Below are 14,291 nucleotides of genomic sequence, written 5' to 3' on the forward strand. Positions count from 1 at the left end.
AAGCCTATCTTTCTCTATTCTAACATGTCCATCCGTCCGTCAGGTCACCTTCCCTACAGCTGCAAAGAAGCATAGATTGAAAAGTTTAAAGGGGTCTGAATCCTGTCCGTACCCACTGTACATTAAATAAAAGACACATCATGTTTTTCTCAATATCTGACATGAAATCGCAATAAACCTTTCCCGTTTAGGTCAATTAAGATTACCATAATTATTAATATTTGCCAAATGCCAGAATAATGAGAGAATGTTTTAGGGCATTTTTATTACTTACTGCATAGTCAAAAGTTTATATACCCTAAGATTACTATGCCTCCAGGGAGTTTGTGTGGGTTTCCTCTGGTTTCTTCCCACACTCATATTGACATATTGATAAGGAATTTAAATTGTGAGCCACAATGGGGACAATGATGATGATGATGTCTGTAAAGCATCGGGAACACTGAGTCATCAACACAAAAACATTATCAGCTTTGCATTGCAGGAGTTCTGGGTTCCAACCCCATCAAGGACAGCATCTGCAAAGAGTTTGTATGTTCTCCCCTTGTTTGCAAGGTTTACTACCCACACTCCAAACACATACTGATACGAAATTTAAATTGTGAGTCCCAATGGGGACAGTGCCAGTAATGTCTGTAAAGCGATGTAAAATTATTGGCGCTATATAAGTGATTTAAATAAATAGAAATTGCTGCCACTTTTTTGTGCTATTTGCTCAAAATTTGTGGAAATATTTGCTCTCCAAGTTGAATCTCCTCCATTTTTGTTGCCTGAATTTGGCACAACTCTCACAGCACCAGGCCTACACCTGTCACTCATCCACCAGTTACTGATCAAACTTTAAGCAAGAAATACCGCTCCAAGCCATGTCCAATGCTTAAATGTGGCATGGTTGGAGGACCACAAAGAATTTATAGTCTGAATTGCGGACTCCCCGCAGCATGGTGGCTCAGAGGTTAGCACTGGTGTCTTGCAGCGCTGAGGTCCTGGGTTCAAATATCACCATTGACAACTTCTGCAAGGAGTTTGTACGCTCTCTCCATGTTTTTGTATGTTTACTTTGGTTTCCTCCCACACTCCAAACTCATACTGATAGGTAATTTAGATTGTCCCATTGCCGAATAAAATAGCGCTATATAAACATAGCTTAATTAATTAATTCCATCCCTAAATTATTAAAAGATAAAATGTCGTCTGCTTTATGTAGTAACAGAAAATATCATATTTGGTACTGTGGAAGATCCTTGGATACAGCAGAATATGCACAAAAGGATGACAACCTCAGATGTGGACACATTTTTGGAGCACAGTAGTAACAGAACAAATTTATATTTTATCATATGTATCCCTGTATGGAGAAAAATATGTGCACCAAAGTATGAAAAGATGAAATGTAGCCTGCTTTTGGTAGCACGATAGTAAGAAAACCAATTTTGACTTTATGATGTGTACCCTTGTATGGAAAACAATATCAGCACTCAAAAATTAAAAACTGACTTCTAGTCTGCTGTATAACGTTACTAACAGAAGAAAGTATTTTTTAACTGTGGATAAGGCCTGTATACAATCGAATATGTGCTCAAAACAATTTCAAGCTCAGATCTAGCATGCTTTTTCATGTTTCTAACAGAATTGTTTTTTTTAATCCGCATGAACTCTGCAGATAGCTGAATTTCACTGCTACTAAATGACAATGTGGGATATGGCATGTTGTATCACATTTGTAACAGAAAAAAATAGTTTTGTACTGCACAACAGCTCTACGCACAGAACAATTTCACCGCCAAAAAATTACAACATGGGATATGGGGTGCTTAATCAGATTAGCAGCAACCAAAAAAATAATTTTTTATTATGCAACAGCTCTACACACAGAAAAATATCACTGCCACAAAACTGCAACGTGGGATATGTTGGGATATATCAAGTTTAGCAACAGAATTTTTTTTTTGTAATGTTCATGAGCTCTGCAGACAGCTCTATGTCACTGCCACAAAATGACAACATGAGATATGGCGTGCTAAATCACGTTTGCAGCAGAATTTTTTTTTTTTAATCTGCATGAGCTATGCAGACAGCTTAACTTCACCGCCACGAAATTACAACTTGGGAGATGGCGTGCTGAATCTCGTTAGCAACAGCCAAAATTACAACATGGGATATGGCGGGCTGTATCACATTTAGCAACAGAAACATTTTTTTATATATCTGCATGGGCTATGCAGAGAGTTGAATTTCACCGCCAATAAATGATAAGGTGAGATATGGCACACTGAATCACGGTAGCAACTGCCCAAAAAATGTTTTTTTTTCCTGGCCAACAGCTCAAATCACAAAATAATGTTATGATCACTAAATGACAAGGTGAAATATGCCTTGCTGTATCACATTTAGCAGCTGAAAAAATAAGATTTGGAAAGGTCTACTCTTGCATGGAGCACAATAGAAGCAGTGCACTACACACTTCTATGAAATGTGCCCTGCGGTGTTTGTCTGTGGACCTCAGTAATGGCACAAAAAACAAATGCTGGAAGGCTGATTTCACAGCCACACAGGACACTAGCTATCTACACTATCTGACTAAAGGGGCCTTTACACATAGTGATATCACTAGCGATATCACTAAAGCATCACCGATTTTGTGACGCAACAGCGATATCGCTATGTGTGATACTTACCTCTGACCGGCTCCACCGCTGTCTGTCGCTGATCACGCGAGATCGTGCAACTCCATTTCTCGTCGGGCGCTTCCTGCTGGGCTTCCTGCTGGCGCCGACGAGCGACGCGTGGACGCGGGCTGGAGGACGTCAGGATTGCCGCGTCTGAAAGGTATGTAACGACCGCTGCTGCGTCGCTACGTCGCTGTGAGATCTGCCTGTGTGGCAGCTCACTAGCGACCATTTAGCGATGCACCAGCGATCCTGACCGCGTCATTTCGCTGTCGGGATCGCTGGTGCATCGCTAAATGTAAAGGCGCCTTTAGGGCCCCATCACACATAGCGACTCACCAGCGATCCCGACAACGATATCAGCTTGTCAGCATCGCTGGTGTGTCGCTACATGATCGCTGGTGAGCTGTCAAACAGGCAGCTTCACCAGTGATCAGCACCAGCGACGCCGAGCGGGCACATCGCTATGTACGTTAGTTACCAGCACGCTGATGCAGGGAGCTGGTAACCAAGGTACACATCGGGCTTCTTAGAGGCGCTTGGCACTTAGAAACCTGATGTGTACCTTGGTTACCAGCTCCCTGCATCAGCACGCTGGTAACCAAGGTACACATCGGGCTTCTTAGAGGCGCTTGGCACTTAGAAACCCGATGTGTACCTTGGTTACCAGCTCCTTGCATCAGCGCGCTGGTAACAAAGGTACACATCAGTTTTCTAAGCACAGCGCGCTGCTTAGAAACCCGACATTTACCTTGGTTATCAGCTAGCTGATTGTTGGTCGTTGCTCTCCCGCCTGCCACACGCAGCGATGCGTGCTGGCCAGCGGGAGACCAACGACCCAAAAAAAGTCCTGACCTTTCATGATCGATCAGCGATACCTGGCAGGGGGGGCCGGTCGCTGATAGCTGTCACACACAGCGATCTCGCTGGTGAGATTGCTGTTGCGTCACAAAACTTGTGACTCAGCAGAGATCTCGCTAGCGAGATCACTGTGTGTGATGGGGCTTTAGAAACAATCGCCTAGATAACTAGTTAAATTTATCAGCAACCAGTCCCAGCATCAGGAGTAGCCTCACTGTGCTGTTACATTGTCAAAATGGTGCTAAAATAAGATGTCTGCTCTATCTATGGATAAGGACATGTAATTTCAGTAGCCAATGACACAAGATGCTGTGCCAGGACATTGTGGATGTTTCCTGCGCCCTGATTGGCTAGCCACAATGTGCACATATAAAGTTAGAACATTTTTTTTTTTACAAGCATGCCGCTCCTCTGAGCTCTGCCAACCCCCTACCCTCATCAAGCATGCTCCCCACACCCATCATACACCACCACTATCCTACCCAAAGTGCATAAAATACTTTAGTGGGAACACAAATATATCCCCGCACATTTTACCAAATGTTACCGATTTTTTTCGATTTTATAAAATTTTCCAAATGTCCCATGTTCGTGCCGAATTTATGTTTGGCGATCGTTTTTCGAACAAATTCGCTCATCACTAATCTTTAGTTGGGCTTCTGTGCCTGCTGCTGCTGCAGATGTTAACACTACTTTGTGGAAATGTGAACAGTCCTGGTTGGGTCTCCATCTGCTGGGTTGGCTGTAGTGGAAGAGGTTTCAGCCCCTATTATACTATTTCTACTTTTGTGAAATTGATGCCACTTTATTTGTGTCTGCCACTAATTTTTGGAAATGTGAACACTCCTGGTTACGTCTCCATCTGCTGGGTTGGCTCTAGTGGAAGTCGTGTCTGTCCCTATTATACTATTTCTACTCTGGTGAAATTGATGCCACTTTATTGGTGTCTGCCGCTAATTTTTGGTAATTTGGAGACTCCTGATTGGGCACCTCCATCTGCTGGGTTGGCAGTAGTGGAAGAGATGTCGCTCGCCATTATACTATTTTTACTCTGGTGAAATTGATGCCACTTTATTGGTGTCTGCCACTAATTTTTGGTAATGTGGAGACTCCTGATTGGGCACCTCCATCTGCTGTGTTGGCTGTAGTGGAAGAGATGTCGCTCGCCATTATACTATTTTTGCTCTGGTGAAATTGATGCCACTTTGATGGTGTCTGACACTAATTTTTGGAACTGTGAACACTCTTGGTTGTGTCTCCATCTGCTGTGTTGGCTGTAGTGGAAGACATGTCTGTCCCTATTATTCTATTTCTACTCTGGTGTAATTGATGCCACTTTGTTGGTGACTGCCACTAATTTTTGGGAATGTGAACACTCGTTTGCATCTCCATCTGCTGGGATGGCAGCAGTTGAAGACGTGTCAGTCCGTATTATACTATTTCTACTCTGGGGAAATAGGTGCCATTTTGTTGGTGTCTGCCACTAACTTCTGGAAATGTGAACACTCCTGATTGCGTCTCCATCTGCTGGGTTGGTTGTAGTGGAAGACATGTCGGTCCCTATTATATTATTTCTAATCTGGTGAAATTGATGCCACTTTTTTATTATCTGCTATTAATTTTTGGAAATGTGGAGACTCCTGATTGGGTCTCTCCATCTACTGGGCTGGCTGTAGTGGAAAAGATGTCACTCATCATTATACTATTTCTACTCTGGTGAAATTGATGCCACATTGTTGGTGTCTGTCACTAATTTTTGGAAATGTGTAGACAACTGGTTGGGTCTCATTCATGTGTGTCACCTGTAGCAGTAGGCCTCCACTTCCATTGAGTCAACTATCCATCTTACTATCTTTACTTTTTTTTACATTAGTAGTCTATAAAATGATATTTGATATTTGTGCCACCTGAGTGTGACTGAGCACCAAAACATGTTGAGCTGTTGCATGTGTTATCAGGGCACCCAGCACAGCATGTCTACACAGCAGGTCTACACTGATGCCTTACCCACTTTGTCTTATTTTGAAGTTCATTTCAAAGCTGTAAATGCTGGCCCAGATACCTCATGCATGGCTGATTGCTGCCATGCCATTCTAAAATTTGTACTGTGGGTCAATTGAGACCACTATCCTGGTGCCTGCACCTCATTTGATGCAGCTTTTGGGCCCTTTTGAAGGTGTTGTGTATGCATTTGTTTTTGCCTCCCATTGACTCCAATAAAAATTCATAGGAGATCATAATTTTCATTATGCATTAGTGATGATGCAAACATTCAGATGATTGCAGCTTCAAGTCTCCTAAGGGGACTAAAAAATACAGTAAAAGTGAAAAAAAGTTTTCAAAAGATGAAAAATATACAAAAAATTCAAAACTTCGAATCACCCCCCATTTGCCCCATGAACAATAAAACAACTAAAAAATACACATATTTTTTACTGCTGCATTCGTAAATATCAGATTTATCAAAATCTAAAATAAAGTAATCCGATCAGTAAATTTGGGGAAAAAATGGGTGTGAATCTTATAATTCAAAGGTACCTTACCGCAGGGGGGTGGCGGCTGCGGTGGAGCGGGGTCACAGGAAGCAGGAGTGGCGCGATACTGCACACCCTGTGCTGGGAGGAGGGGGTAACCCAGCGGTGTGAGGCTGCAGTCCCTAGGTCTTGATAAGATGCCGGTGGTGAGAGGAGTCCCCTGCCTATTGATTTCTTGTCTCCTGATATCTCAATCTGTACATGCGTCGCCATATTCCTGAAGCCCACCTCAGGGAAATCAATGAGCTCACCGCCAACATCTTATAAAAGCCCAAGGCCCACAGCCTCCCACTGATGCAAAAACCTCCTCCTCCCAGCCCAGGGGCTGCAGCATCGCACCACTCCTGCTGCTATCAGCTCCTTCCAGCTGCGACTCTGCCTCCTGTGACCCCGCTCTACTGCCGCTGCCCCTACGGTAAGCTACAGTAAAATTGGACTATAAGACGCACCACCATTTTATTTTTTTTTTAATTCTATTTTCATCCCAAAATTTCTAGTCTTATAGTCCACAAAATAAGGTACATTTTTTGGCAGCTGCAACATTGCAATAAAATGCAATAAGTGGTGTTCAAAGCATTGTATCTACCCCAAACTAGTATCAATAAAAATGTCAGCTCAGGGTTCAAAAAAATGAGCCCCATATCCCAAAAATGTTAAATGCTAGTTTTTTTCCTCTCCTTTTTCCAAGAGCCCTAACATTTTTAGTTTTCCGCCCACATAAACGTATGAAGGCTTGTTTTTTGCAGGACCAGTTGTACTTTTGAATGATATTATTCATTTTAACAAGTAATGCACCAGAAGTTTGTAAAAATTGCATTGAAATTGCAAAAAAGTGCAATTCCACAATTGTTTTTTTTTATTTTTTATTTACCATGTTCATTTTCCGTTAAATTTTAACATTGAAAATTTTGGGGATATGGGGCTTATTTTTTGCAAACCTAAGCTTACATATTACTTAATAAATATTGTGATATAAAAAAACTGCTAATTTTATTTTAGGAACACATGTAACACAAAAACATGATTAAAGCAATTGTTCACTTTCTGATGGTAGCTCCCCTTTAAATTCCCAGAGGAGTATTGCATAGCCTACAAGTCTGCCTATTAAAACTTATGCTGTCCTCAAGGAGAGAATTTAGCTCTTTGGCCACCAATCCTGTGGAAGAAGTGTTGCACTGCTCATAACATTGTCTTTGTGTTCTCCCTGCAGGGTATAAGCTAAGATGTCTTTTGTTCCTTACTTGCATTTTAAACATTTTTCCCCTGATCTTTAGATTTCGACAGAAGTCATTGAAAATATCAGGACAGTGGTGTCACTGAACAAAGAAGATGTCTTTTATCAAAAATATAATGACTGTCTATCAGGGTCCTACAGGTATGCCAAACTCTGTATCTTGAAAGTGCTTTACTGCTATTTAATACCTTTACTATAGTCCTGTATGGGTCTTTCAGCCTTTACTGTGTATGCAGAACTGACATCAACTCTACTGATCCACATTTAGAAATAAAAAAGATCTAGTAGTCAGCTAGTTGTAGCAGAACACTCCCAAAACAATTGAGTATACCTCGAAATGGTTCCTGATTTCATCAAGATTTCATATTTACAGACAATTTTGATGTAGAAGTTGATGAGAAGGCAATTTTTTCCATTAAAAATCATAGAATCTTAGAACTGCTCCATGTATGGTATTTCAGCTGGTATTTCCATGTTAAATATGATGCTTTTTTGACCAATGTCACTTTATTGAGCCCGAAACTGAAATGCGCCAAATTTAACATCATGGGCGTCTCCAAAAAGATCAGGAAAAAAATTTCATCAGGAATCTGTGTTTGTTGGACTACCTGGCAGAATCCATGGCTCTTCATTTGTGGTATCTTGGTACGACACCGCATGTGTATCTTTGCAACGATGACAGGCTAGGATAGCTAATCAAAAGAGAAGACTGTGAATTTTGTCAGACAAAAAGGCAGTTCTCAGGGCTCTCGTCCAGTGGCCACAAATTAAGGATATGACTGCTGGACCAGGTTCTGTGAATCTATTCAAACCATGTCTACAAATAAGCTGTGCATAAAGCACGACACTCCTAGAGAGGTGGTGAACAAGAGGTGTCCTAATTAGAGTTGAGCGACTTTTGTTTTTTTAGGGTCGCGTTTCGTTTCGTGAAACCCGACTTTTCCAAAAGTCGGGTCGAGCAAGATCGTCCGATTATAGGGAAAAGTCGGGGTCGTCCCGAAACACGAAACCCAATGTAAGTCAATGGGGAATAAAAGTCGGCAGTGAGAGGAGGACAGGAAACACACCTACAGTGCCCATTTGAATGCCAAAAGCATCAATTCTTCTTACTTAAGCTTGTCAACCTTAATTAACTTCATAATATAAGTTACGCACTGAAAAATGGGGGTTATTTGGCTAAAGTTGTGGGGGGGGAGGACTGGCTGCAGGTTTTCATGTGCCCTGGGCGAAAGAGCGCCCCTTTAACACATACCACAACTCATCAAGCTCCGATACGGCAGATAAATAGCGGTATAGTACAATGAAAAATACCTCACTTTTTACATCTCATGACGAGGCCCATCTATTTCTCCATACAGAATCATTGGTCCCATATAATGTTTGAAACAGTATATGATGAGCTCCACATAATGCTCCACTGTCTTATGGGCCCAAATAATGCTCCAAACATAATGGGCCCCATTTCTAATGCTCTAGTGTATAATGGGCCCTGTAAATGCTGCTCCAGTGCCTGATGTCCACCTTTGGAATGTTCCAGTGTATGGTGGGCCCCATCTATCATTCTCCAGAGTATAGTGCTCCACAAAAATTGCTGTCCCAACATTGAAAACAATCAAATAAGTCTCCTCGCTAGGGAATCCCTGTACTTGTCTGGACAGGTGCTGTAGCTTGCTTAACAGCTCGCCAGCCGTTCTCACGCCCAGTATGGATTGCACGTGATTGCACAAAGGTTAGAAAGGGTACCGTATCCCTGGATAACATGTATGGATAGCGTACACATTCAAAATATATGTCTCAGGAGGCAGGCTCAGACGGTGTCAGGCCCAGTATGGATTGCACGTGATTGCACAAAGGTTAGAAAGGGTACCGTATCCCTGGATAACATGTATGGATAGCGTACACATTCAAAATATATGTCTCAGGAGGCAGGCTCAGACGGTGTCAGGCACAGTATGGATTGCACGTGATTGCACAAAGGTTAGAAAGGGTACCGTATCCCCGGATAACATGTATGGATAGCGTACACATTCAAAATATATGTCTCAGGAGGCAGGCTCAGACGGTGTTAGGCCCAGTATGGATTGCACGTGATTGCACAAAGGTTAGAAAGGGTACCGTATCCCCGGATAACATGTATGGATAGCGTACACATTCAAAATATATGTCTCAGGAGGCAGGCTCAGACGGTGTCAGGCACAGTATGGATTGCACGTGATTGCACAAAGGTTAGAAAGGGTGCCGTATCCCTGGATAACATGTATGGATAGCGTACACATTCAAAATATATGTCTCAGGAGGCAGGCTCAGACGGTGTTAGGCCCAGTATGGATTGCACGTGATTGCACAAAGGTTAGAAAGGGTACCGTATCCCCGGATAACATGTATGGGTAGCGTACACATTCAAAATATATGTCTCAGGAGGCAGGCTCAGACGGTGTCAGGCACAGTATGGATTGCACGTGATTGCACAAAGGTTAGAAAGGGTACCGTATCCCCGGATAACATGTATGGATAGCGTACACATTCAAAATATATGTCTCAGGAGGCAGGCTCAGACGGTGTTAGGCCCAGTATGGATTGCACGTGATTGCACAAAGGTTAGAAAGGGTACCGTATCCCCGGATAACATGTATGGATAGCGTACACATTCAAAATATATGTCTCAGGAGGCAGGCTCAGACGGTGTCAGGCACAGTATGGATTGCACGTGATTGCACAAAGGTTAGAAAGGGTACCGTATCCCCGGATAACATGTATGGATAGCGTACACATTCAAAATATATGTCTCAGGAGGCAGGCTCATACGGTGTTAGGCCCAGTATGGATTGCACGTGATTGCACAAAGGTTAGAAAGGGTACCGTATCCCCGGATAACATGTATGGAGAGCGTACACATTCAAAATATATGTCTCAGGAGGCAGGCTCAGACGGTGTTAGGCCCAGTATGGATTGCACGTGATTGCACAAAGGTTAGAAAGGGTACCGTATCCCCGGATAACATGTATGGATAGCGTACACATTCAAAATATATGTCTCAGGAGGCAGGCTCAGACAGTGTCAGGCACAGTATGGATTGCACGTGATTGCACAAAGGTTAGAAAGGGTACCGTATCCCCGGATAACATGTATGGATAGCGTACACATTCAAAATATATGTCTCAGGAGGCAGGCTCAGACGGTGTTAGGCCCAGTATGGATTGCACGTGATTGCACAAAGGTTAGAAAGGGTACCGTATCCCCGGATAACATGTATGGATAGCGTACACATTCAAAATATATGTCTCAGGAGGCAGGCTCAGACGGTGTTAGGCCCAGTATGGATTGCACGTGATTGCACAAAGGTTAGAAAGGGTACCGTATCCCCGGATAACATGTATGGATAGCGTACACATTCAAAATATATGTCTCAGGAGGCAGGCTCAGACGGTGTTAGGCCCAGTATGGATTGCACGTGATTGCACAAAGGTTAGAAAGGGTACCGTATCCCCGGATAACATGTATGGATAGCGTACACATTCAAAATATATGTCTCAGGAGGCAGGCTCAGATGGTGTCAGGCACAGTATGGATTTGACGGCCCAGATTACACAGCGGAGGAGCAGGGAGAGGTAAAGATTGCAAATGCTGGGGCCCTGCCCAAGCAAGGGGGGCCCACTCGTGGGCGTCGGTACTGGCACTGGGCCCCTCATAGTACAGCGGTGTGTCTGACGGCGGGTGTGCACCACCACCGTCAGAGACACTTGATTGCACTATGAGGGACCCTGTGCCAGTGCCCGCGCCCAAGAGTCGGCCTACCCACCTGTCCAGGGCAGCGGCACTCGCGTTGTGCGCTAGGTGGTGACCCCGGCCATGGGGGGGGGGGCAGCACAGTTAGGGAGTTTTAGAAAGTGGCATATGTTGATGTTGGACATTCAGCTGATGCAAAAGGCGAAATAGGTGAAGTACCAGGAAGAGGTGGACCAAAGCAAGCCATTTTTCTGTCACCCTATGTGTCATCAGGGGAAGGTGGGACAAAATCCTTGGAAACCCATGCGTGGTTCATTTTAATGAAGGTTAGATCATCCACATTTTGGGTTGACAGACGGGTCCTTTTTTCTGTCAGGATTGATCCAGCTGCACTGAAGACTCTTTCCGATAGCACACTTGCAGCTGGGCAAGCGAGCTCCTGTAAGGCATATTGGGCCAATTCAGGCCAGGTGTCCAGTTTAGCTGCCCAATAGTCAAAGGGGAATGACCTTTGTGGGAGAACATCGATATGGGAGGAAAAGTAGTTTGTAACCATAGTTGACAACTGCTGTCTCCTGTCACTTTCCATCGATGCAGTATTACCAGTTGTGTGAGCGGTATTTGAAAAATCAGTCCACAACATTGTCATGAAAGCCCTGTCTCCAACGCCACTTCTGCTGTGTGCACCACGAACACCTCTGCCAAGCTGCCCCCGGCCCGTACGGCTCGTGTGAGAACCATCACCGCTGCTGTGTGCTGGGAATGCCTCAAGCAACCGATTTACCAGAGTTGCTTGTTTATTAGCCAATATTAGGTCAAGGTTCTCCTGTGGCATGATGTTTTGTAATTTGCCTTTATAGCGTGGATCCAGGATGCTGGCCAACCAGTAGTCGTCATCGTTCATCATTTTGGCAATGCGGGGGTCCCTTTTTAGGATCCGCAAGGCATAATCTGACATGTGGGCCAATGTTCCCGGTGTCAATGATGCACTGCGAGTGCTGGGTGGAGGAGCACTTTCTGGGAAATCCACATCCCTCCAGTCACGCACAAACCCTGTACCAGACCTTGCCACGCCAACATTTTCACTTGCCCCACGAGATGCATCCTCCTCCCCTAAGTAATCATCCCCATCATCCTCCTCCTCCTCCTCTTCTTCCTCCACCTCGTCCAGGAGAGGTCCCTGAGCAGACAATGGCTGAATGTCATCAAGGATTCCCTCCTCCTCTTCCTCCTCATCAACATTGGCTGCAGACGCCTGCTCCTTAAGGTGCGTCAAAGTTTGCATGAGCAGACGCATAAGTGGGATGCTCATGCTTAGGATGGCGTCGTCTGCGCTTACCAGCCGTGTGCATTCCTCAAAACACTGAAGGACTTTACAAAGGTCTTTCAGCTTCGACCACTGCACGCCTGTCAACTCCATGTCTGCTCTCAAAGTGCCTGGCCGTGTATCCTCCCACAAATGCATTATGGCCTGCCTCTGCTCGCACAGCCGCTCCACCATGTGCAGGGTGGAGTTCCACCTTGTTGCAATGTCGATAATGAGGCGGTGGTTGGGAAGGTGGAGCAATCGCTGCAGCTTCTGCATACGAACGGAGTGTACAGGCGACCGGCGGATGTGCGCGCACAGTCTTCGCACCTTCTGGAGCAGGGCTGTTAACTCCGGATAATTTTTGAGGAAGCACTGCACCACCAGGTTCAAGGTGTGAGCCAAGCAAGGTATGTGGCTGAGTTTTGAAAGGGCTATGGCTGCCACAAAATTACGCCCGTTATCACTAACTACCTTGCCTGCCTCAAGATGTACACTGCCCAGCCATGACTCAGTTTGTCGCTTCAAGTACTCGGCCAGCACCTCGGTGGTGTGTCTGTCGCCCAAACACATCATCTGCAACACAGCCTGCTGATGCTTTCCACTAGCTGCTCGATAGGGGGACACATCGTGTGCAACAGTGGCAGCTGCAGATGGAGTGCTCGTACGACTGTGCTCTGTGGACGAGCTTTCGCTTCTGGAAGAGGAGGAGGAGGAGGAGGGTGGAATGCCTACAGCCAACTGTTTCCTATACCGTGGGCTAGGCAGCACTGTCCCACCACCGCTGTCCCCTGTGGACCCTGCATCCACCACATTAACCCAGTGCGCAGTGATGGACACGTAACGGCCCTGGCCATGCCGACTGGACCATGCATCAGTTGTGAGGTGCACCTTTCCGCTCACTGACTGCTTGAGTGCATGGACAATGCGGTCTTTCACATGATGGTGGAGGGCTGGGATGGCTTTGCGAGAGAAGAAGTGGCGACTGGGTAGGTCATAGCGTGGTACTGCATAGGCCATGAGTTCGCGGAAAGCTGTGCTTTCCACCAACCGAAAGGGCATCATCTGAAACGAGATTAGTTTGGCAATGTGGGCGTTCAAACCCAGTGTACGCGGATGAGAGACTGAGTACTTTCTTGACCTACTCATAGTGTCTGGGAGGGTGAGCTGGACTTGAGAGCTGCATATGGTGGAAGTAGCGGTGGACAGGGCGGACTGAGAGAGGGTTGATGATGGTGATGGAGTTGGTGTTCTTTCTGATGGCCTAGAATCAGTCTTTCGTTGATATAACAGTGGGATTCCCTGACTGCTGTGGCCTTGCAACGACACCTCAACATTTGCTGCTGTGCTAACCGGTGGGCTTACAGTGGGGGAAACAATGTAGCGTTGCTGACTACCTTCGTTTTGATCAGTTGCACATGTGGCACTTGAGGTTTGGTGTTGTGTCCACGCTTGCAAGTGCATGCTGGTTAAATGTCTAAGCATGCAACTGGTATTCAAATTTTTCAGATTTTTCCCTCGGCTAAAGGTCTTTGCCCACTTCTTACAGATAACCTTGGCCTGATCATGAGGATTTTGTTCAAAAAAGTGCCACACTGCACTCTTCCTACTTTGGCAGACATTTTGCGGCCTAGCACGCTGTGATCTTTTGACCCTCTGGACAAGCTGTCCAGCAACTCTTTTGATGTTTGGAACCTGTCTTTGGAGTGCTCCGGGCCTGCCAGATAACAGCTGTTGCGATGTCGATGTCTGCTGTGGATGCTCCTCATCTGAGCTATTGGAAGCAGCACCCTCTTCCCCCAATGGATGCCAATCTGGGTCAACAACTGGGTCATCCATCACCTCCTCTTCTATGTCATGTGCACCTTTCTCTGTGTCACCGTGTATGGTGGTATAGTGTGCGGGAAGGGGCACCTGAGTCTCATCAGGGTCAAAATCTGGCTCTGTACACTGCGAGGACA

General features: G+C 45.2%; 1 protein-coding gene across 4 annotated transcripts in view; it reads left to right on the top strand.

Annotated features, from left to right (window-relative positions):
• LOC141095454 (ATP-dependent translocase ABCB1-like) overlaps positions 1–14,291 on the top strand; it is a 485,663-nt gene that overhangs the window by 400,360 nt on the left and 71,012 nt on the right. For all 4 annotated transcript variants that reach the window (XM_073581458.1, XM_073581459.1, XM_073581460.1 and 1 more), the window contains one exon: positions 7,339–7,439. In XM_073581458.1, coding sequence (XP_073437559.1) covers positions 7,339–7,439 — 101 coding nt within the window. The remainder of the gene's footprint in view (positions 1–7,338; positions 7,440–14,291) is intronic.

Source organism: Dendrobates tinctorius, unplaced genomic scaffold, assembly GCF_039654945.1.
Source record: "Dendrobates tinctorius isolate UK_male_01 unplaced genomic scaffold, ASM3965494v1 ptg000070l, whole genome shotgun sequence".
Lineage (NCBI taxonomy): Eukaryota > Metazoa > Chordata > Amphibia > Anura > Dendrobatidae > Dendrobates > Dendrobates tinctorius.